The following is a 24,551-nucleotide window of genomic DNA, read 5'->3' on the forward strand; positions in this document are numbered from 1 at the left end:
TAATGTGAATGTTAAGACACTTGATGTTGTCCCAGAGGTCTCCTAATGGTCCTCATTTTTTTAAATTATTTTTTCTTTTTTCTTTTCAGCTTGAGTAATTTCCACTGAGTTGACTGAACCATTCCCCTTCTGTGTCATCTAATCTACTATTGATTTCTTCTAATGTATTTTTTATTCCAGTAATTGTATTCTTCAGCTCTGTTTGGTTCTTTATATTTTCTAACTCTTCGTTAAACTTCTCATTGTGTTCATCCATTCTTCTCCTGAGTTCTTTGAGCATCATTATGACTATTACCTTCAACTCTTTATTGATTATGTTGCTTATCTCCACTTCACTTAGTTCTTCTTCTGGGGTTTTATCTTGTTCCTTCATCTGGAAGACATTCCACTGTTGCCTCATTTTACCTAATTCACTGTTTTTATTTTTATGTATTTGGAAGGTTGATTATGTATTCTGATCTTGGAGAAGTGCCCTTATATAAGAAACATCCCATGGGGCCCAGCAGCTCACTCACCTCTGCTCACTGGTGCTGTATGCTCTAGATGTGCCCTCTATGTGGGCTGCATGGATCCTTCTGTTGTGGTGGGCTGACTACTGTGGGTGCAGTTGGCGTGGCTGGCCCCTAGTCTGGTTGGTTGCCAGGCCCTGCCTGGTGTGGAGGCTGCCAGCCACTGGTGGGAGGGGCTGGATCCTGACATGGCTGGCTACATGGCCAGGGGAGTCCCAGTGCTGGTGCCAGCTCAGTGGTGGGCAAGGCTGGGTCATGAGGCTGCTGGCTACAAAGCCCAGGGGATCCCAGGGCTAGTGCTGGCCCACTGGTGGGTGGATCCAGGTCCCAGGGTGGCTGGCTGCTGGGCCAGGGTTCCTGGAGGCAGTTCAGCCTGCTGGTGGGTGGGGCTGTGGTTGCAGAGTCTGGGGTGTTCCAGAACTGGGGTCATTCTGCTATTGGGCAGGGCTGGGGCCCAAGACAACATGGGATGCTACCAGCCTGCTAGTGAGTGGACCAGGTCTTGACACAGCTGGCTGTGGGGCCTCAGTTGTCCCAGGGCTTGTGTATGCCTGCTTGTTTGTGGGGTCGTGGGCCCAGAAGCTCCCTGGGCTGGTTTCCACCCACTGGAGGTTGAGGTCAAGTCCCAGGGCTAATGCCGGCCTACTGGCAGATCCAGGTCCTGGGATCTCTAGCTGTGGGGCCCCAGTGGCTCCAAAGTTGGTGTTGGCACACAGGTGGGATAGGCTAGAGCTAGTGCCAGCCCACTGATGGGTGCATTTGGGTCCTGGGGTCTCTGGCTGTGGGGACCCAGGAGTCCCGGGTGTTAGTGCCAGGCCTCTGGTGGGTGGGGCTGTGTCCTGACCTGGCTGGAGTTCAGGGGATCCTTCAGCAGGCTGCCTGCTAATCGGTGGTGCTGTGTCCCTTCCCAGCTAGCTGCTTGGCCTGGAGCGATCCAAGTCTAGTGCAGACTGGCTGGTGGGTGGGGCCTGGCCCCGGCACTAATAAGCTAAAGGGAGGATTCTGAAATGGCGTTTACCACCACCAGTGTCCTCGTGGCTGGATGAGCTCCCACAAATGGCTGCTGCCAGCGTCTATGTCCCCAGGGTGAGTCCCAATTGCCTCCTGCTTCACTGGGATAAGCAAGTGGGTCTGACTCAGGCTCCTTTCAAATTACTGCTTCTGCCCTGGGTCCCGGAAAGTGTGAGATTTTTGTGCGTGCCCTTTAAGAGTGGAGTCTTTCCCACAGCCTTCTGGCTCTTCCAAAAGGAAGCCCCACTGGCCTTCAAAGCCAAATGTCCTGGGGGCTCATCTTCCCAGTGCAGAACCCCTGGGCCGGGAAGTCCAATGTGGGGCTTGGACTCCTCACTCCTTGGGGAGAACCTCTGCAATTGTGATTATCCTCCGGTTTGTGGGTCACCTATGGGGGTGGGGACTCTGGGCAGCTGGTGCTGATATCTCTGAGGGGACACATTAGGCTGGGTCTAAGGGATGGGGGTGGGATCCTGAGAACTGGAATCCAACAGCCACTGTCAGGAGCAAGAATCATTGCTGAGGTGTTGCTGGCAGAAACAAGAAGCGAACAGGAAGGAGCAAGCCCCTTTGCTCCTCCAGCCTTCTCTTGTCCCTCACCGCCCCCTGTTGGCAGAGCTTGCAACATCAAAGCGTGGTTTGCAGGGTCCCTAACATTACACAGCTGAGAATAAAAAGGTGGATTTGGAACTGACAGACAATGGCTTAATCACCTACTCAGGTCAGTATAATTATTCTGATTTTAACACATGGGGAAACAGAGGCTTAAGGACACAGTGCTGGGAGAGGCAGAAGTCAGAATTTAAGATCAACTCTTTTACCACCAAACCCCATTTGCTTTGGGTTTTTCTTTTAACTGTCAGCTTAGGACATGGTTAATATGCTGAGAAGGCACAGGTGAACATTTTTAATCCACACGCACCTACGGTAAGCCAGACAGCAGGCAGCTCTTAGAAATAACAGGCAGTGCTTCATGTAGATATGGTTGTTCAACACAAAGGAAAACTTTCTAAAAATGACTTTTTAAAGAAAGTTAAATTTGGACTTGTACTGAAAAGAAACTTTAGGTGAATGCATTTAAATAGGTTTTGCTTCTACTTTGCAAACATTATTTAGACAGATTTTTATGGAATTGCAAACGTTCTAAAAAAACTGGCTTCATGCTGTCAAATCACTATTTATTATGGTTTATAATTGCATTTTGAAATATAGACTGTACAGGAAGTACAGCTTAAGGATACTTTATTGATATAAGTAAACTTTATTGATACAAATGAATATGCTTACATTACCCAAGAATATGCTATGTTACTCATGAAAGCTAGCTTTAGCTGAAATGCTGAGTTCCTGTAGTTTGCATAAACCATAAAAAGGATTGAAAAGGATTTTTAAATCATAAATCATAAAAAGGATTTAAGTGAATCCTAAGTTAAATATATCAGAAATTTAATTCAACATAAATTCTAATTGCAGATGTCAAATGTGTGGAGTCTATTAGTGTTGAATTTATTGATGCATTTTGAATGTCCTTATTGATGTTTTTCTTTTAAAAGCAATTAATGACTTTTTTTTGTTGGTTTTATATATGTTCTCATTTCATATTGGAAACTCTCCTCCTCTGAGCGTCCCTTTTCTCAGCAGCAAAGTGAAAGTATTGCACTGCATTAGTGGTTTTCTCTAGGGCTTCTTTTTTTTTTTTTTTTTTTTTAAGTTTTACAGGGACACAGCCCTGCTTTTTTTTTTTTTTAATTTATTTTATTTATTTATTTATGGCTGTGTTGGGTCCTCGTTTCTGTGTGAGGGCTTTCTCTAGTTGCGGCAAGCGGGGGCCACTCCTCATCGCGGCGCGCGGGCCTCTCACCACCGCGGCCTCACTTGCTGCGGACCACAGGCTCCAGACGCGCCGGCTCAGTAACTGTGGCTCACGGGCCCAGCTGCTCTGCGGCATGTGGGATCTTCCCAGACCAGGGCTCGAACCCGTGTCCCCTGCATTGGCAGGCAGACTCTCAACCACTGCGCCACCAGGGAAGCCCCTCTAGGGCTTCTTAGACGTATTTTATGGATTGCATAGCTGTTGATTAAGTATAGCCAATTCTTGATTATATCAGCCACGGGTGAGGGGGTGGGTTAGGGTTGGGGAAGCTTGGACAAAGAGAATGCTTGGGATGGCTCTTGTCCCCAATCCCCACTTCAATTAGGATAGCTCCAGTTTTGTTGGCTTCATATATTAGGGTTTATTTAGAGAAAAATCTAAAAAGCAGTGTGTGAAAACTGATGGACTATATGATCTGCAAAGCCCTTTGCAGGTGCGACATCACGTTGACACTACATAAGTCATCTTGGGCTGCAGCCTCCACACATCCCCTCTTCAGAGTCCCCTTCTTTACCTCTGAAATGACTCACCTTTGACTGTAGAAGTCAAACAAATTACATTGGATGAACACAAAAATTCTAGAGCCAGTGTGCATTTTGACTGATCCTTGGTCACTAAGAAACATCCCCTCTACAAGGCATTCTTGCAGTAGTAAGGGTTATTGTTTTTTAAATCTATTTTAATTCTAGATTAAGGTTTTGCGCCATCTGCTGGAAGTATTTATTTTTGCAATACTATGAGAAAACTGTACATTTATTCTCAGAAGTATCTTTAAAAATATTTATTAATACTTTAAAAAATTGTAAAATACATGTTTATTACAGGAAATGGATAAGTGTAGAAAATAATAAAGCGTAAGACAAAAATCCGGAGATACCTACTGTCAATAGCTAGCATTTTTTCTTTATACATACAAGAATATGTTATCATGAGGTTTGGTTTGTGTTTTGTGTTTTGGGGTTTTTTTTGTTGAAGTATAGTTGGCTTACAATGTTGTGGTAGTTTCAGGTGTACAGCAAAGTGATTCAGTTATACATGTGAGATATATATATATATATTCTTTTTCAGACTCTTTTCCATTATAGTTTATTGTAAGATATTGAATCTAGTTCCCTGTGCTATACAGTAGTTCCTTGTTGTTTATCTATTTTATATACAGTAGTGTGTGTCTGTTAATCCCAAACTCCCAACTTATCCCTCCCCCCCCCCCCCCCAGTTTCCCCTTTGGTAACCATAAGTTTGTTTTCTATGTCTGTGAGTCTGTTTCAGTTTTTTAAATAAGAAAAACACAAGTTTGAGATCAACACTATGCTGATTTAGGTTACAACAGTAGTAGAAAGAGAGGACACATTACAGATGTGAGATTCTTTGGGAGGGAGTGCTCTCAGGCCCTGTTGTGTGGGAACCTTAAGGTTTGCTTTGCCAATTATGCAAGGCAGGGATCTTACCCTCCAATTTAACTGGGCAGGGTGGGATAGAGATAGGGTTGAGGGAGTGGGTTAGACCCTAGGAGAAGTGCAATATATTGCTCAGATTCCCAGGAAACAGATCCCCAGATTACTATTTCCAGCAGTAAATGTGGCATTGCTCCTTTCTGTTAGTGTCTGTGTATTGAACACCAGCGTGCTAGTTGCTGTGACACATGCTATAGAATGAAGAAGTCTTACAGATGCTGCTCTGAAGTGAGAGAAGTCTATCATGAGAGATAAGTATGTAGATAATTAACTACAACACAAGCTTGGAGACATAGAAGCAGGGGTGCTGACCCTCATTGTGCAGGGGGACCGGGAGGAAAGCATAAAGTGGGTCCTGGAGGTGGGAACATTCCTGTCATTTAGTGTTAGGTTAATGAAGGATGCAGTGACAATAAGGCTGGGAAAGTAGATGTAGGTCATGTCATCAAAGGCTGAGGATCACAAAGCACCACCAAGTTGTTGGAGGAGGAAAGTGACGCGGTGTAAGAGGATTTTACGACGACAACCATGGTAGCGATGTGTGGAGATACAAAGAAGGACAGAAGGCAGAGAAATCCAGGTTAGGATCCCAAGTTGACCTGGTAACTCTGGGGGGTCTGAAACAGATGAAAATTCCTTATTCAATGTACTTAGGAAACAGAGCACAGTCAGAAAACCACATCCCATGAATAATTACTGCTAAATAAAGTAAAATTTGGACCCAATTGTGAAAGCAATCTGAGAGCAAATATATGTTTCTGTGAATCACTAACAATATGCAGAGCCTTCCAAAATGAAGTAGCAGACCTTGAGGGAAACTAGAAACACTTTCCTTGGAATTGAAAGCCTCAGACAGGCTTCCAGCACGTCCCTGGGGCCTGAGTGACAGAGAAAATGGGGCAGGGTTTGGTGACACACAGACAAGCTACACTTGCTGTTGGAGTGGTAGGATGGGGGAGACAGGGTGGGTGGCAAGCAGCCCTGCAGGTACTAGTATTGATCAGTAAAAGAACCAGGGACATTGCAAGCTGAATTGCAAGTCAGGAGCACATGTGAAGCCAGAAAGAATGGCCTCCGTGCAAAGACCAGAGATAATCAGGAAGGATCAGAATGGAAAGGCACTGCAAAGGCACTGCAAAACCAAATAACTGATAAAAAATACATAGCAGAACAAATACACCATAAAGCAGAAGAAAATATGAACAAAGTTCTCCATGGAATAAAAAAAATTAGGAAACATTTCCTCTTTGAAACAAGAAATCAAATCAGAGATAGGATTCAAAAGAGATATGATAAAAGGAGAGAAGAAGAGAAAAAGTAAACTGAGCTGGCTGAGACAAACCTACTGAGATTTATGTCCAAAAATGCTTATATTAGAAAAATAAGGAATCAAAATAAATGAGCTAAGCATACATCTTAAGACAATGGAAAAATAAAATTAAAATATACCCAAAATAGAAGGACATGAAATAGAAAAGAAAGAAAGAAAGAAGGAGAGAAAGGAAGAAAGACAGAAAGAAAGAAGGAGAGAAAGGAAGAAAGACAGAAAGAAAGAAAGACAGAAAGAAAGAAAGAAAGGAAAGAAAGAAAGAAAGAAAGAAAGAAAGAAAGAAAGAAAGAAAGAAAGAGAAAGAAAGAAAAAAGAAAGGGAAGAGAGCTTTTCTTTGACAAGATGAGAAATGTTTGAGAGAGAAGTAGTAAAACACTAGTACTAGGAATAAAAAGGGAGGGATAACAACAGATGCTGCAGACATAAAAGAAAACTTGATGCTATTATGAAAAAATTTATGTCAATAAGTTTGAAAACTTTGGAGAAATGGTTAAAATTAAGGTCCTAGAAATACGTGACCTACTAAAACTGTCTCAAGAAGGGGAAAAAAAAATCCCTCTAGAGTCTCATTTGGAATCTACTTCTTTAACAGTAAAGTATGTGTATCTTTTGTCTTATTAACAAATACAGTTCCATGATATCATTTTAATGGCTACATTGTATTATATAATTTTGTTTGATAATTAAGTCATTAGATTTTTACTCTCCCAACCTAGGAACTCTATAATCTAGCAGTTATACAAGATGTGGACTTTTGCAAAGAGCTTTGTCTTTTCTTAGAAGAAATTCCCCAAAGAGGAATTGCTGGGTCAAAGATGCCTGTTTTAAAGCTTTTGTTACACAACAAATGTCTATAATTTTTTTAAGGTGTGATGGGAAGGCATTCCTGGAAGAAAGAGTAACAGGAACAAATTTAGGTACAGCAAATATGAAACGTGTTCTGAGAATGAAAGAGTTCATGAAGTGCTCTATGACGTTAGTAAATCAAATTAGTAGAGCAGTATTAGCATAATATTAATTATGTTCTAGTAATAACAAATAAAATGCTAATAACAAATAATAGTAAATATATAATAATAGTAGTAAATATAATAGTAATATGGTAAAACAATACAATGTTTTTAAAAAGAAAATCGTTCACCTGTACAACATGTACACTTATACTGATCTCTATTCAGGTAAGAAATTGTGTAAAACCATCTTAATGGTTTTCCAAAACGGAGCTGCTGGGGGTCCTGAAGTTGCATAACTCTGCTAATTCTCCTCTCCCTTGCCTTATTTCATCTGCCCACCAACCGCCCTATTTTTGTCATTGGGAATGACATTCATTAGAGTCTATATAAATACACAGATGCTATTGCAGTGCACTTGGAGTTCAGCCTTACCGTAGCCAGCACAACCCCTCCCACCTCCCACTAGTCTCTTCTCCTCCTACCTACAGCTTTTGCTTGGAGCAGCTCCATCCTCCTAGAATACACACCCCACTCCCTCTCTACCTGAGTTTTCCCTGTCCATTTTTTAAGATTAACTCAATTGCCACCTCTCCTTGGGAGCCCTTCTTGATACCTCTCTTCCCAGGGAAAACCAGCTGTTCCTCCACTCCCTCCACTGGCCCTGGCAGTGTCCTGAGCATGTGTGATGCACATCTTGTATTTATTTGTTTACATATCTCCTTCTACTAGACTTGAGCTCTTTAAGGAGAAGAACCATGGCTTATTTGTCGTTTTATTAGTGCCTACCAATAGAGGTATTTAATCAATGCTTGCTAAGTGAATGATTTGAAGAGTAGTCGTAATAGATCCCAGTGAGCACCTCCAGTGATGGAGCCACTGGTCCTAGTTCAGATTACCAGCTTCATTCACTTCTGACCCTTCATGGTGTTTCCCACTAGGAAGTTTGTTCTTTCAAAAGTACAACTCACTAGAGCTTCACAATGTAACAGTACCTTAATCAAACAAAAACCACAGTGAACCTGTAATTCACCAGACAGTAAGGATTTGTCTCTTTGAGATCTTTCCAGTAGAGGGTTGGATAAACCCAGTGAGAGCCTGTTCAGTAGCTGCTTAGAAGGCTGCTAATGCATTTAAGAAGTTAAACTAGAGAGTTTCCTATCACAGCCCCTCCCTAGATTTTCATGACTCTCAAAGTCAGTGACTTTTTAATTATTTTATAAGCCACACCCTACATCACATTAAGTTTATTAAGATTATTTGGCTACAAGTAACAAATTTTCTTATATCCCCTTCTTTCTTACACGAGGGTAGTATACTTTCTTACCTGAAGGCTAAATACTCTTTTGTACTATGTTATTTTCATTTAATAGTATACTCTGGAAATCACTCTATATCACTTCATAGAGATCTTCCTTATTCTTTTTTCACAGCTGTATAGTACTCTATGTTTATGGTACATGTGGATGTACCATACTTTATTCAACCACTCCCCTGTGTCTGGACATTCCAATATTTCACAGTTTAAAAAATACTACAATAAATGAGCTTATGAGTGGTGTTATTTTTAAAGTAACAGTTGACCCTTGAACAATGTGGGGTTTGGAGTGCTGACTCACTATGACGGCAAAAATCCAAGTATAACTTGTAGTCAGCCCTCCATATCCAGAGTTCCTCTGTGTCTGAGGTTTTTCACAATCCACGGATTCAACCATCAGCAGATTTAACCATCCGTGGCTGGTGTAGTACTGTAGTATTTAATATTGAAAAAAAAATTCCATGTATAAGTGGACCTGTGCAGTTCAAACCCATGTTGTTTAAGGGTTAACTATACAGTGTATGTTACAAATTCATACACAGATAGCTACAAACTGACAAATTAAATTATATAACTCATGAGCATAAAGAATTTTACTCTCCAGGAATTAACAGGTAACTGAGGAATGTTTTAGTATGTGAATCCTTAATTTTTAAAAAGCAACCAATCTTAAATTACATCAACTTAAGGTCTAGAAAACCTGAGAACATCTGAAGAGGAAAAAAAATTTTTTTCATAGTCAAAGTCACGTCAAAGTGCAATAAATTCAGGACTAGCAAATTTAGCAAGGTATTATTAACTTTAAAAAATACTCTTCCATCTTTTAAAATTATACTGTTATCTTTTTTTTTAAATGATGTAAAGTTCCTCTGAAGATTTGCTACTTAAATCATTAGTTTGAAAAGCTATTAGATTTTTTTTTTTAAGCCAGGTCTCTCCTTTATTTTTTTTTAATTGAGGTATAGTTAACTTACAATGTTGTGTTAGTTTCAAGCGTACAGCAAAGTGATTCAATGATGCATGTATATATATATATGTTGTTTTTCAGATTCTTTTCCATTACAGGTTATTACAAGATATTGAATATAGTTCCCTGTGCTATAAAAAAAAAGCCATTAGATTTTACTTGAGAAACTTGGAAATAACACAGGAAATTATTTTGTATAATTTATATTCTTTTTTCTTTTTTTGGCCGTGCTGGGTAGCATGCGGGATCTTAGTTCCCCAACCAGGGATCGAACCCGTGTCCCCTGCATTGGGAGCGCAGAGTCTTAACCACTGGACCGCCAGGGAAATCCCCTATATTCTTTTCTAAATTGAAGAAATAAGAGGAAGTAATAACTTTCGAACTTGTGACACATTTATTTCTTAGCACTTAAATTTTTAAAAAAGGTTTTCAGCTGGGACTCTTCTTGGTTGGTCACAATCCTATCCTTTAGAAGATTTTCCTCCAGTTTTAAGAGGATTACTGCCTTGTATTTGGCCCTTGATATGTTTGTTCTTTCTGTAGCATCTTGTGTGGCAAGATCCGTGAAAAGTACCTTTTCCTGTTAAGTGTGTAAGAATATTATTCAGCCATAAAAAGGAACAAAATTGGGTCATTTGTAGAGATGTGGATGGACCTAGAGACTGTCATACAGAGTGAAGTAAGTCAGAAAGAGAAAAAATATCATATATTAACGCATATATCTGGAATCTAGAAAAATGGTACAGATGAACCAGTATGCAAGGCAGAAATAGAGATGTAGAGAACAAACGTATGGAAACCAAGGGGGTAAAGTGGGCGGTCGGGGGGTGGTGGTGGGATGAATTGGGAGATTGGGATTGACATATATACACTAATATGTATAAAATAGATAACTAATAAGAACCTGCTGTATAAAAAAAATTAATTTTTTTAAAAAAGAAAAAGAATAAAGCTAAACATTGGCCAAAGCATGTATTTTTGTAAGGTGTGATTGACTGTGGAAAACGTCTGGTAGGATTTTTACATGATTTGAGGTTTATCAATCCTTAATTGGCAAGATGGAATTGGCAATTCTTAAATGGCAAGATGACAAATTTTTGATGGGCAAAATTTACTGCGTAATCTCAAAAATATAGTCTTTGCCTAATGGTTATAAAGCTCAGGTCAAACGTACTTAATTCTGGTACCCCCTTAAGGTTTTGCATCACTGCCAGATGGATTGCAAGCTCTTAAAACTGAAGGTTTTGTTTCCTCTCCTTGTTTTTGCTGCAAAAGTAATTAGGAATGAAATGGCGGTTTTTACCCTATAATTCACAAATGAATGAGGTGGGTATTAACCTGCCTGGGAAGTGGTTTTAATGACTCACAGCACAATAGCTGAGTCCTGGTGGCAGAGGACAATGATTAGAGGGCTGTCATTTAGAGATTAATATGTCTTAGTCACAGCTTATAAACGTGGTTTAGTTTTCTCCTGGGACAACCCAGTTTTTTCCTAAATGGTTTTTAGTTTAAATATATATATGCAATATCGTGTATATTTTTTATATGCAGTACTTACAGTGTAATCTCAAAAACATAGCAGTTCCTTAACGGATATAAAGTTCAGGTCAAATAGATTTAATTCCGGCACCACCTTCAGGTTTTATATCATTGCCTGATGGGTTGGAAGCTCTTGTAACTGACGATTTTGTTTCCTTTCCTTGTTCTTTGCAAGAATACTACATATATGTATCTATAATGTGTGTGTGAGTGTGTGTGTATATATACTGGGCTATTTACACTGAAGTATAAAAATAGCCAGGCAGCAATTGGCTGTTAACATTAGTTGAATATCTGAAGTCGAGATGTGACCCTGAGCAGTACAGTCAAATTGTAAACTCTAGATTCACTGCTTATTGCAGATGCAAGATGGATGAGCAGACGAATGATCATTCCCTGATTTCATATGATTTTCGATAGACTCGTGGTGGAAGAGAGAGTTAACAATTACACCCACCTCCCACCCCCTCCGTTTTTCCACCTCTCCTCCTCTCAGCCACTATTACGAGAGTTAAGGAGCACCTTAGGGGCCTTCTGACTTTTCCTCCGGAGGGTTCTATGGTTTCTCAGCAAAACAAAGGAAACAAGGCAGTACAGTTTCTCTTTTAGTCCAGTGTTCTTCCCTTCTTTGTCAACCGACTTAAAGGTATGTGTACTTTCTCTTTACAGCCCACCGCTTCAGCTTGGCAAGGCAACTCTCATTAAGAAGTAGGCACTAACAAAACTGTGAAAAGCATCGTTGGAAAGACGTTCCTTTTCAGATGATGCACTTAAACTTGATTTCCTCTGAGGCTGGTAGAGAGAGAAGAGGCAAAAGCAGGTCACGGAATGTTGACTCTGAATGATATTGCCATATTAATGTGTTGTAGTTAAGAGCAGAAGAAAGTTGGGGTTCTTTTTGTTGCAGGCATGAAACTGAAAACTAAGAAATGAGCATAAAAAGACGTTAGGGATCTAGAAAAAAGGACCTCCACACTTGAAATATGGGATGAGTGGTTTTGAAGTATATTTATCAGGACAATGCTGAATGTATATTTATCAGCAAAAGGCTGAAATGTCCCAGGCTGCTGTCTCAAAAAAGAATTTTCTTCCTTCTCTGCTTTCCATTGATGGGGCAGAGTAAGCAGACATATTTCTGTTTTTTATAATCCTTAAAGTTGCAAGGAAGAATCTAAATGTATAATTCAAGAGATCCAGATTATAAGTGAGGTTTGAGTAGAGAGGCCCTTGGGGATGCTGATCTGTAACTGACCCAGAAGAGCCCTTCAGTGGCTTTGGTTTCAGAGCGACCCCAGACTGTAGCCTTCCCAGCGTTAGCAAAAAAAAAAAAAAAAAGCAATGATATGGTTGCATAGCTTATCAGATTCTCTACTGAGTGCATTTCAAATTATTTTAAATATATGATAGCGTTTTCACATTATTTTACATTCAGCCACAGAAGGGTGTGTGTGTGTGTGTGTGTGTGTGTGTGTGTGTGTGTGTGTGTGTGTGTGTTTTGGCAAATCCAGCAATAAAAGTGTTCCTAGGAATCTTTACACACTGCAAATAAAGTTGCTTCTAAAGCATTAACATTGTTTATCTAAAAACACTCTCAAAGGCTTGGATCAAAATTACTTTTAATTCTTACAGACAAATGGCAGTGGAGACTTTGTTGGAGGTTACGGAGTTTTGTGGCTTTGAAAACAGTTGAATCATCTGGGAGGGAGCAGCAAGGGAATGATTGAATTGATCACCAGCACAGCAGTTGTTTCTCTCCCAAATATGTCCCTGGTGGGATTTGGCTCACCTGCCAATTATCTCAGTGATCCGTCATTTTTACCAAGGATGGGAACTGAGGCTAGAGACAGAATGAGATTGAAATAGCTTGACTCTCTACTGCAAGGGCTTTGAATGAAAATATGCGTGTGTGTTTTACTTCTAAATATTTTCTGAGGGGTGTCTGACAGGTAGTGTCTCTGAATAAACCCCTTTATCTGCTACTGAGTAAAAGTGGAGACCAACTTTTGAGCAAGAGTTTAAACTGAACGCTTTTCCTCTTTTGATAATTTGCTAGTGTCGTTAGAGATAAAAGTAGAAAAAAATACTCCACCTTGTGCAAGATACCATCAGCTTACATAAATTCAACCTTACGGTGCTGGAGGCATCCTGAAGATAAGGGTAAGTGCTTACCGTGTGAGTCATTTTACTGCATTTCCCTGGGTGACCTGTGCCTCAGAGTGAGCAGGAAGGTGGGGCTCTGGACCCAGTTCTGTTTCTAGGGTGACCTAGTTCCTGAGGCCTCATAGAGCGTGGAACTTGCCAGGGTGTATAGATCTGGGGTTTAAAGGTAAACATACTTCAACCATGCTGGCTCCTATATGTGTGTAAGTCAACTACTTCATCCGATTCCTAACCTGAGAAACTGGAGAAAGGCCTGGCTGTATAGGGCCTTTCCCAGGCAGCATTTTCTGAAGGCATTTTCAAGGGTGACTTTCTTGTGTGACTTTCTTCTTTCCAGCTGACTTCCAAATCCAATCCTGAGGTCAGAGGTGGCTTATGTGTCTGAGATGGGAACCTTTTTCCCAGCGCACTTTGGAGATGTATGCTATGACAGAGGAACTGGACGAGGCAAACTTGAGATGATCATCTAAATGCATCTTCCCCTGTTCCTAGTCCGGGCTTCATTCTGAACAAGCTCTGTGTGGCTCAGGTTGATTATATCCCATCGCTTAGCAATAGCCTATGTAGAGATGATGGTCATCATTAAAATCAGTCTTGAAGCAGTGTAACATCCCCAAAACGGCTTAGTTGGGGAGGTCAGACAAGTCTGGATTTTAAACGCCTGTGGCCTAAATGATCTTTCTGGGCCTTAGTTTTCTCATCTGTAAAATATTCAATAGAAATAACAGTATCTAGTTCAGAGTGTTGCAGTGGAATTAAATGAAATAATATATGTAGAATGGTTAGCAAAGTGCTTGGCACATAGTCGGTGCCTAATAATTAGCATTCTTAGCATAATATTTATGAAATATGAATTGAGTACTAACAAAGTAGTAGTTCTAGGGGGAGATAAAGAAAGGTATAAGACTGCTTCCAGAGCTAAATTGCTAATAGAGGTAGGAACTTGCACGTGAAAGTTGAACTAACCACAGAAGGAAGATGAGTGTCACAGCCAAAATGCACTCCAGTGCTACTCAAAGTTCCTGTTCATGGTGAATCAAGGTTGGGCCAGAACGGAAATCAGTGAACTGCCTCCTCCAGATAGATAGTCTTGCTCTGGAGAAAAACATCAGCTAAACTATCCAATGTACCCAGTGAAGTGGTTGACATCCATTCTGGCCCAAGCCTGGTGCTAAACTGTTGCCCCATCCTTGGGCCATACTTTAAGGACGGCTGCTCTTGGAGTCTGTGTTATGTCTGCCACTTGGGTGAGCCGCTTCTCTTTGGGCTAGACTATATTGTGGATTTTTACAGGCAATCTGACATATGTTAGGACAAAACAGAGAGCTGGTTAATTTGATGTCATACACTTTGTGTTTCATTAAATGCAATTCCCAAGGATATACCGTGTTGCTTCCAGCCCTATCCTTGAAAATGAGCATCTTCTACAGCCAGGAGCGGTTGTTTCTCATCACCATGATCAATGAGGTGGCAGCAGTAGGTTCTCCCTGCCTCTTTGCAAGGGTTCTTAATCTTATTTTTGTGTGTCATGGACTCCTTTGGTCAGCTGTTACATCTATGGACCATTTCTCAGGATGATTTTTTTTTTTTCAGAATGATGTTTTTAATCATATAAAATGAAATCTGTAAGGTTACAAAGGAAACCAGTTATATTGAAATACACTTACCAAAATGTTAAAAACAATTTATGATGGTGATATATGTTTTATTATCAACGCATCAAATAAGATCTAGCGGCAGATCTAAGAACTACCATCATTTTGAAGATGAGTGTCAATAACGTTTTGACATATCTACAACAACTGTAATGAGTTATAAAAACATCGGTCAAAAGTGCTACACAGACTATTGTGGTTTGTTGGTTGCCTTATAATAAAAGGCAATGCCAGAATTTCAGTTAGAGGTTAGTGAAAATAAATATGTGTTCTTTATTCATCCAAGTTCAAGGGCCCCCTGCTTTCCTTCTCTGGTTAAGAACCCCTGCCTGAAAAAAAAAAAAAAAAAAAAAAGAACCCCTGCCTGGGAAATGCCAAGCAGGGAAAAAAGGGAGTTCTGAACCATTTTATTACTTTTCCTGGGACAGATATTTTGGGTTCCTAATAAAATCCAATTACAATTTCAGGCCCTGGTGAAATTCTATTATAACTTTCATTTGCTTATTCAAAATATGAATAAATACGAGTAAGTTTTCCCCCAAATCTATATTTGGAGACCTACATTTATTTCATGAAGGACTTAACCAAAGGCATCTTGGGTGGAGGATTTGCATAAAATATTCATTTCTCCTAATGCAGTTAAATGGATGCTCTTTCAGAAGATTTTCTTGCTTGCAAAGATGATCATAAAGTCATATCTATTCCCATGTGGAAGAAAATTTGTTACATGAAGAAGCTAGAAGGTTTAGGGCCCCGCTGGGGGCAATTTTCTTGAGGAAGCTTCAAACAGAGCCCAAGAGAGAAAGGAATCTTGGAGGATCAGAGAGATGGGGAGGCTTCTTGGAGCAGAGAGATAAACCAGAGTTCAAAGGGGAAGGAATGAGCTAGGTAAGAGATGGGGGGATGGTAACAGGAGCGGGGAGGTCAGTAGCTTTGGCCCAAGGTAAGGAATGCAGGGAGGTGAGCCTAGACACGTTGCTGGAGTCGGTTGTGATGGACCTTCACTGATACACCAGGGATGTGGGATATTATTGACAGAGGGGAGTCACGGAAGTCTTTTCATAGGAATAAGATAAAGACATTTCTGGTTTAGGAATATCAACATGACCACAATGTTTTGGATAAATTTGGGGTAGGAAGAAATTATGGGCAATAGTTTTAGGATCAGATGGCAAAACTGGATGAAGAAAATTACACCTATCCTAATATCTCCCATAATTGCCTATGGATAGGATTCACCTGGAGAACCTATTAATTATACAGATCACCACGATTTTCCTCTGCAAATGATAACCCCAGTAGGGCTGGCATTTGACAGGGAATTTATCATTTTTAAAATAGTTCCATGTGATTTTATCTCCAGACAACTTGGAAAATGCTCCCTGGGAATGTTTGGCTGATCAGATGTGAAATTGCATGTGACAGTGTCAAAGCAAAAACTGCACCAGATCAAGTGAAACAGGCAAAGTAGATTTTATTCAAGGCTATCATAGGGAAGGAAAGCCAGAACTCAGTCTGAGCTCAACTCCACTGAAATAAAAGGTGGGAATAAAATACTAGAGGACTTTAGGGGAGAGATTGATCCCTGGGATGTGTTGGGCACATTGAGTAATTCCTGAGCTTGCAAATGTTTTTCTCTGTGATTAGGTCACTTGTGTTTGCTAATTGGCACTCACCAATCCACCAATTAGCAAGTTAGGCTTCTACCTTCCCACAGAGACTGGCAAATAGGAACCCAGTCTTTCTGGCTGATTGCATTTCAAAGGGATGGCTCCTAGTCCTTGAGAAAGACCTTCTGGGGTTATAAAACTGGCCGAGGCTGGGAGAAGATTTACATCTCAATGGAGCAGAGAAAGAATTTACCACGACATGTTTTCTGAAGTAAAGGATCTAAGAAAAGGGAGGTCAAGGCAAAGAGTCAGGAGAAGGCTGAAGTTTAGTCAAACTGAGGGGAACGATAAGCCCATCTTGGTCAAGGGTAAGGTACTACTGCTACTATTACTACCATGACTACTACTACTGCTATCTTTAGGGTGGCTTCTCCCTGATACAGAATGGAAAGGAAGAATCAGTGTTAGGAATGTTAGGAAAGAAAAATCAACACGTCTTCCTAACCTAATGTTGGGAACGGGAGCGGAGGATACAGAAGAGTGAACAATCCGTGTCTAGCGGCCCTAGACATAGGGAGAATGGAGAGGCATTGGGTGGAATTGGAATTTCCAGTTGGCAGGCAGAGTGGCGGTGCCAGATGAACTGGTCAAGCCTAACTGCTCAGGTCCTTTGGTAGAAACAGCGCCCTGCACTCAGCACAGGTATTTGACGAGAGACAGGAGAGGCAGCAGGGCTGCGGAAGCCTCCTCTGGGTCGTGGTCCTTTCTGACAGAACACTGCAGAGCAGCCTGGACTGTGCATTTGTGACTGTCACCCTGCGTTAGCTTCACCTGACACACACACACACACACATACACATCTTGTATGTGTGTGTGTGTGTGTGTGTGTGTGTGTGTGTATAGAAGTATTTAAAAGTAAATTACAGGCATTTAAGCAACTGAGTTTTATGGAAAACTGATGACGTCCACTTAGCACAAGTTGTGTTAGAAATTTGTCAGGAAACTTGGTTGAGGTGGTTGGAGCTTTTAGAGGCATCCTGGGCAATGATTTCTGAAAAGGTTATAATGAAACCAGGGGAGCGGAGAAGATTTTCACAAAGTTACTGGGGATGTACTACGACATTAACGTGTCTTATTCTCTTTCAAGGGAGTAAGCGTAAAGGGGGAAGATTGGAAGTCTAAGAATTCCTAGTCCTCCTGAGCAGGAGTGGCTGGTCCCAGGGTCGCCTGCTCCAGCGAGGTCTCTGATGCTAAGAACTGTAAAAGGTACAGTTGATTTGCTCATGGAAGTTGATTTGCTCATGGAACACCAGGCTGAGAAGAGCATCAGTAAGGTGTTCTGGGCGGAGTCAGATGCAGGATTTAAGAGTGAGTGGTCAAAAAAAGGAAACCAGGGGAGCAAATGGCTTTTCTAGTAAGTCTGGTTTTCAAAGAAAGTAAGATGTAGGGAGAGAGCAGGAAAGTCACAGGATTAAGTTACTTGGGATATGTGATATTAATGCGTTTTACTTTTTTCCAATTACTTTTTTTAGTGATCAGAAATGAGTGAACAACCAGAAAAAAACAATTCCACGCAAGAGAGACATGCAGGTCAAAGTTCTCCTGAGATAAACTGTCAAATCGGACAGAAGCAACTGGTATGGCTTGTGGATACTATGATTCCATGGTATTTGGGGAGTTTGCAACTTGGGGATCTCTGAGATGCCCCAGATTTGGGTGGGAAGGTAGGCCCCATCAGGATTCCACAGGAAGGATCTCTGCCCCTTAGTGCTAATGGGGCTTCTCCTCGTCTTCACCCCGCTGTCATGAAGCTGGTCTCATCTTAACCTATCTCCTCTGTGCCTCTCAGTACCCAGAGTCCTGTGCAATAAAATCCTACCCTTGGAGTAGAAAATTTGTAGAGAATATGGTCAAATATTTTTATTTAACAAATCCTTGGGGTTTTTTTTTCCCATGATATGCTAGTACCTGTTCTAAAGCTTGGTATATGTTCATTCACCTAACCCTTATCACAAGATACTGTTGTTAACCCATTTTGCAAAAGGAGAAACTGAGGCTTAGAAGAAGTAGGAACTTGCTCAAAGCACTCCAGTAACAAGTGGCAGAGCCAAGATCTGAACAGAGGCATCTAAACTCTTGCTTTGCTACTGAGAATAATAGTAGATCATGCTAAGTTGTGTTTATTGCACAGCTATACCTAAATACAGAATCGTTTCATAAGGTTGTTTGTAAAACAAACCCATACACACAAACCAAAATGAAATTTTAAAGAAACATACCTATATTATTTTAGACTGACTAGACTATTATTAAGCTAAAGAAACTGCAGAAAAGCCTGAGATTCTGTTACTAATTTGTTACCTTGAAATTCATACATTGAAAGTTTCCCTTTGGTTTCGAAATGTAGTATTTCATATATGTGTTAGCCTAAGTGTTTTGGGGCCACTCAGATTATTTTCTTCTAAAATCCTTCAGAGGAGCATTCCCTTCACTTCTGATGTATGTGCTGCATGTTCAAAATTAATTATCAGGACTGATTGAAGTATCTTTATTGCTTGTCTTTCCAATTAGGCCCCATTTAATTTCGAATTATAAATATCCCAAAACAGAGACTTGTGAACATTTCCACTAACACGCTATTTTGTCATTCAAGCCAGGTTTTCTTCTTGCAATCTGGTTTTGACCCCAGATCCCCAGAGGGGATCCTTCAGGTGGCTGCATTCCGCATCAGAGCCCTGATGGGGTCCACGCTCCCAGGGCAGTGAGTGCTGAGATGCCGTAGAGCACTGAAGGGGAGGGTTGTGTGTACTGTGTGTTCTCACTGTGTTTTGAGATACTTTACCTGGGCAGAAGGGCTTTTACTCCCTTGTCATTATCCACCATAAAATGGTAATTCTGACTTTCATCCCCAGCAGATTTGAGAAGCCAAGGGGTGTTTTGCAGGTATAAAGGGAATTCTTCTGTTCCTCCTTGATTGTTTTTTTATTTTTTTATTATACATAGTTTTACACTATGTATTTGTTTATTCAGAAAGAATGACCTAATTTGAAAAATTTTACATCATCTTTTGAAACTTAATCTGATTAAATTGTTTATTACTCTAGCTAAAACAACTAAGCTTTCATGCCATTATGGTAAAAGTTACAGAAACTTCATTTTGATGCTGTGTAAAGCAGATAAAATTATCTAGTTCTTACTACTAATACATTTTATTTGTTTATTTGTTTCATAGCAACAGATAGAGCGACAGTTAAAATGCTTGGCGTTTCAAAATCCCGGACCACAGGTAGCAGACTTTAATCCTGAAACAAGGCAGCAGAAAAAGAAAGCACGAATGTCAAAGATGAATGAGTATTTTTCTGTAAAGTACAAGTAAGATCATGATTTATTATATTTAATCTGTGGGATTACAAAATGCATGAATTCTCCTTGACAAAGCAATTAAATGTTGCCACTTCTTTATTATTTAAAAATGTATTTTCTAAAGTACAGTATCACCCCTTATGTCTGGAAGTTAGCAATTTCAAGAAATAGACTATAATCCCCAACTAGGCATCAGTTTTTTAAAAACAGGCTTCAGAAGTCCTTGCACTAGAGTAATGGCTGTAGTAGGAGAGATGATTAAAAGTAAGAAAGATGTGCATTAGAAGGAGAAATAATATAACCATGGGAATGAATTCAAGTATCAGATGGGCACAGAAGTATCATAAATTCAATTATTACTAGCACACCAGAGGCGTAAATTAAGCAGACCATCAAGGAAAAGGTTGATATATTTGACTACATTAAAATTAAGAGTTTATGCCCTTTAAAAGACACTCTAAAAATAATGAGAGACAAATCACAAGGTGGGAGAAGTTATTTATGATCTAAAAGATCAGTATCTAAAATATATATGAATCAATAAGAAAAAGATAAACATCCTAAGAGAAAAACGAACCCAACAATGAACAGGCATTTCATAGAAGAAAAGGCTAGTGAACACTCAGGACGCTAAACCTTATTCATTGGTACAGTATGGGGAAGTGCCCCCCTGACCAGATGGGCAAAGAGTGCAGTCTTCTGATATCACTGTTGATGAAGCTATGGGACATGAATGAAGTGTAAAATAGCACAGCCTTTGTTTTAAAACAGCTTGGCATTACCTATGTACCTTGTGACCTAACATATTCACTCCTGGGTGTATATCCTGGAGAAACTCATACATGTACAATAGGAGACGTGTTCAAGAAATTCATGGCATCCCTGCAATAGCAAAGAAAATAAAATAGTAATAACCCAAACGCCCACCCATAATGGAAAAGTTAAGTAGCTGGTATATTTGTACAGTGGAATACATATAGATGTGAAAATATCTGAATACAGCTACATGTGCCACCATGGATGAATCTCAAATCATGATGTAGAATTAAAAAAGCAAATTACAGAAGGGAAAATGCGGTGCGCTTGGAGATACATACACCTATGGCATAATGAAAAGTAAAACAAGGAGATGATTTTTATGATATCAAGGTGTGGTTCCTTTTGGCCGAGTGGAGGGATGCAATGGATGGAGCATGAAGAGGGTGTCAAAGGCGCAACACCCCTTTATTAAGCTGGGCAATGGATACGTGGAAGTGTGTTTTATTCTTTATCTCTGCATGTATGTTTTGTACACTTTACGTACATATGATAGCTCAGAACTATATAGAATATAGCATCAGATGGGCAGGAAACTGTAAGATTTGTGTCTTGATGTCTGAGTAAAGACAGGGAGTATTTGGGTGAAGGCACAGGGAGAAGGCTAGAGTCTGACCTGGGCTCTCTGTTGGCTGCATGACTCCCCATTCCCATCATTCCCATAATAGATTTCACATCTCCTTGTCTGTTGACACCTGCATTTCCTGGTGGGTGTAGGAGCTCTCATGCTTCAGATGAAGTGCTTCAAATGTAAATCCTCATCAGAAAGGCTGTCCTGCTACAGTGAGATAATCAGGCAAGTCTGCATAATGATCCTTAACCTTCCCCGCTTTATTGGGAGAAGGAAGAGGATGGAATAGCATTACCTAACAGGAAGGGAAGGAGGTGTTATGCCTGCTTGGGGGCCAAGGGTGCAGAAGGTCATAACTTCACAGCCTTTTCTGACTTCAACTGGTCCTAATGGATACAGGCTCTACACAGGTACTTTTGTCGTTCTCAGGATTTCAAGCAGCTCAGTACTGAAGGATTTATTTCAAGACGGTTTGGTTTTGAGAAGGTGGCAGAATCCTGGTGAAAGCCTTTCGCTTCCTGGACTTGTAGAGGCTGACAGGGGCAGTGTCGGGGCACAAAGCACGGTGTACTCACTGGTACAGAACTTCCTGCCGTTGCTCAGAGTTTATGACACCTTCTGCCCCCCACACTGGGTAAAAAAACAGAATCAGAAAGGGACAGCAGCAGTGGCATGAGGAGACTATTAGCAGAGGAATTTTCAGTTTGCTTGTTTTTGTTTTTAATGATATTGGTATAGTAACGGACAGTTCCAATGCTTCTATTGAGTCATTCAAAATGTGACTGTATTCACTGTTGTGCTTCTTCTTTTCTCTTTTTTTTTTTTTAATTGAAGTATAGTTGATTTACAATGTTGTGTTAGTTTCAGCTGTATATAGTGCTTTTTCTTAAGAAAGGAAAAATGGATGTAATTTATCAGGGGAAATTCCATCAAGGATAGTTATATTTTTAAGTAAAAAATTGTAGAAGGAAATTTTAATAGCCTTTAATCAGCTACTCCTCAAAATTTGTTTAGGTGGGATATTACATTTCCCAGCATGCTGGAAAAAATGAAGCCTTGCTCTAGGTGACAACCCTGACTGCCTTGGTAATTGGTGCATATTGACTGAATTTCCCAGGACATGTTGCCTAATAGCATTCTGAAGTGTTGCTGGGTCATCTTTAGGGTGCTGCTTCCTCAGAGTAAAGGGAGCCTACTTAGGAAGATTGCTACACAAGAATCTATTCTCAATGTTAAGGAAAACCGCACTGTCCTGTTAGTGTTATTCTTTTCCTTTGCAGAGTTCTGAAGAAGTATGACAAAAGCGGCAGGCTTATCTGCAACGATGCTGACCTGTGCGATTGCCTGGAGAAGAACTGCCTGGGCTGCTTCTACCCCTGCCCCAAGTGTAACTCCAACAAGTGTGGCCCTGAATGCCGCTGCAACCGCCGCTGGGTCTACGACGCCATCGTCACTGAGTCTGGGGAGGTCATCAGCACGCTGCCCTTCAACGTTCCTGACTAGGAGCTGCCCTCGTGGGCTGATCAGTTTCTTCTTTACATTTAAGGCAACCTCTTTCTCTTGGGTGAATTTTAGGGCTGGGGGAAAATGTTTTAAAAAACGTACTTAAGACTCACGTTCTGCGAAGCCATAGAACAGTGTGGAATGGGCCATCCTTCTCTAACCTTCCTGCTGTGACCTCTCAAATTCGTCTCCTTGTAACCCAAGAGAGTGCCTATAGATGGATATCAGCACCGACACCTCCATCGCTACTTTGGTCTCAGATTAAAAATCGCTTTCCTCTTTGCTGGTATCTTAGGAAATGGAGTCTGAAGATCTTCAGAATTCTGTAGCTGGGAGCTTGTCGTGACATAGAACATAGAATCATACGTCTATAATAGCTAGTTCCCCTTAGAATCTTACACATCACTAGTTCTAAATCAGAATTGTTATTTGGCTTAAAAAAACCAAAACCTTGTGACTTGGCATGCATACCCACAGTCTCATTTTTTTATTGTTGATATTTTAATAATATTAAAATGAAATGTAATACTTGGCAATATTTTTATTAAAAACTTGTATTTTATTTATGAAATGGAAACATTAGGACTTGAATATCCTAAAAGCCAGTGGTTTACATTGTTTTTTATTTCAGGATCAGTATTTCAGAATATTTTTTCAAAAGGAGGAAACTTAAGTTATTATATGAAAGCACATTGTTGTGTGTTGGCTAATTGAGTGCATTGATACCTAGTTGACTAGATACATGATGTGGTCTTTTTCAATTCCGATACATTGTAGGAGGTTTATAGAAACTTCCACAGAGCCTTCTTTGAATTTGTTTTTAGGAGTCCTGTTTACCCTAACTCAGTGGTTCTCATCCTTCAGTGTACATCAGAATCACCTGGAAGACTGGTTGTATGGTAGATTTTTCTGCCCCACCCACAGAGTTTCTGATTAGGTCTGGGGCAGGGGTCAAGAATTTTATTTCCCAGGTGATGTTGATGCCACTGGTGTGGGGACTTGAAATGTTAGTTTTTTTTTCCTGCCTAATCAGTTTCAAAAGCACTTATTACTGCACAATCCGCATGCAGGGGAAGGTTCCTGATAATTCTAGACTTGTTACTTGACAGTATGTTCTGGGACTAAACAAAAATCCTGCAAGGCATGCTGTGAGGGCACTATTCCTGTATGTGCAGCAGGAGAACTGACTCTGTTTCTCACAGAATTTACTGAGTTTTCCAGACTCAACTTTGTGCTACATGTTTCCAATTCACTACCTTTAACCATCACAGCCCTGGGAGGAAGAAATCAAATTACCCAAGTCAGATCCTTTGAAGTGCTTCATCAGGAGTGCACAGCCCTGAGACCAAAGGAGTAGGAGCCTTTTTTGGTTTATATTATGTTTTGTTTTGAGAATAATTGTCGTTTTGTAAATGACTGACCAAGTGAATTGTTTCTTTACTTATTTATTTTAGAATCATATAATTTTAAAGTTGAAAAGGAATCTTACAGGTTGTCTAACTAGTGATCTGTCAACAAATAATAACCAAGAGGCTGTTCTGTGCCAGGCTCGGGGATGCAGCTGTGAGTAAAACTCAGCTGGTCCTGGTCTTCATGGGGTTTATAGACTAAAAACAGTCTTGTTGTTGTTGTTTTGTTTGTTTTTCTTACAGCTGAGGAAATTTGGACCCAGTGAGATTCAAATGACTCTGTTAAGGACAAACAGAAGCCCTGGCAACCTTGGTGTTTTGAACCCTAAGACTAGGTCAGTGTTCTTTCCATGACACCAAGTATGTCCCTAATTGGCCTAATTGTAAAGCTCATCCAGGTGCTTTTAATAGTATGCATTCCTGAGCCCCATCCCAAACTTCAGGAGTCAGAACCTCTAGGGATGAGGCCTGGGAATCCATACTTTAAAACAAGCAGTCCCAAGTAGGTCTCAT

The 24,551-nt window shown here is 40.4% G+C and overlaps 1 protein-coding gene across 2 annotated transcripts; it reads left to right on the forward strand.

Moving 5' to 3' along the window:
• The first annotated feature begins 1,492 nt into the window (after positions 1-1,492).
• On the forward strand, positions 1,493-23,119 carry ARL14EPL (ARF like GTPase 14 effector protein like). Of its 2 annotated transcripts, XM_068534174.1 has the most exons (5): positions 1,493-1,595; positions 17,524-17,642; positions 17,909-18,013; positions 19,609-19,748; positions 22,407-23,119. In XM_068534174.1, exons 3-5 carry the CDS (start codon positions 17,918-17,920, stop codon positions 22,627-22,629), a joined length of 459 nt encoding a protein of 152 aa, XP_068390275.1. In that variant the 5' UTR covers positions 1,493-1,595; positions 17,524-17,642; positions 17,909-17,917; the 3' UTR covers positions 22,630-23,119. The 2 variants fall into 2 exon arrangements, with proteins under 2 accessions (XP_068390275.1, XP_068390284.1); XM_068534183.1 differs by lacking the exons at positions 1,493-1,595; positions 17,524-17,642 and adding an exon at positions 2,166-2,241.
• The last annotated feature ends 1,432 nt before the right edge of the window (positions 23,120-24,551 follow it).

This window comes from Eschrichtius robustus, chromosome 2, assembly GCF_028021215.1.
Source record: "Eschrichtius robustus isolate mEscRob2 chromosome 2, mEscRob2.pri, whole genome shotgun sequence".
Taxonomy (NCBI): Eukaryota; Metazoa; Chordata; class Mammalia; order Artiodactyla; family Eschrichtiidae; genus Eschrichtius; species Eschrichtius robustus.

Excerpts from the sequence above, each read along its gene's own strand:
- ARL14EPL (XM_068534174.1), top strand. The coding sequence starts at position 17,918 with ATGAGTGAACAACCAGAAAAAAACAATTCCACGCAAGAGAGACATGCA. Across the intron at positions 18,014-19,608 it reads AAATCGGACAGAAGCAACTG|CAACAGATAGAGCGACAGTT; the intron begins GTATGGCTTGTG and ends TTTGTTTCATAG. Across the intron at positions 19,749-22,406 it reads TATTTTTCTGTAAAGTACAA|AGTTCTGAAGAAGTATGACA; the intron begins GTAAGATCATGA and ends TTTCCTTTGCAG.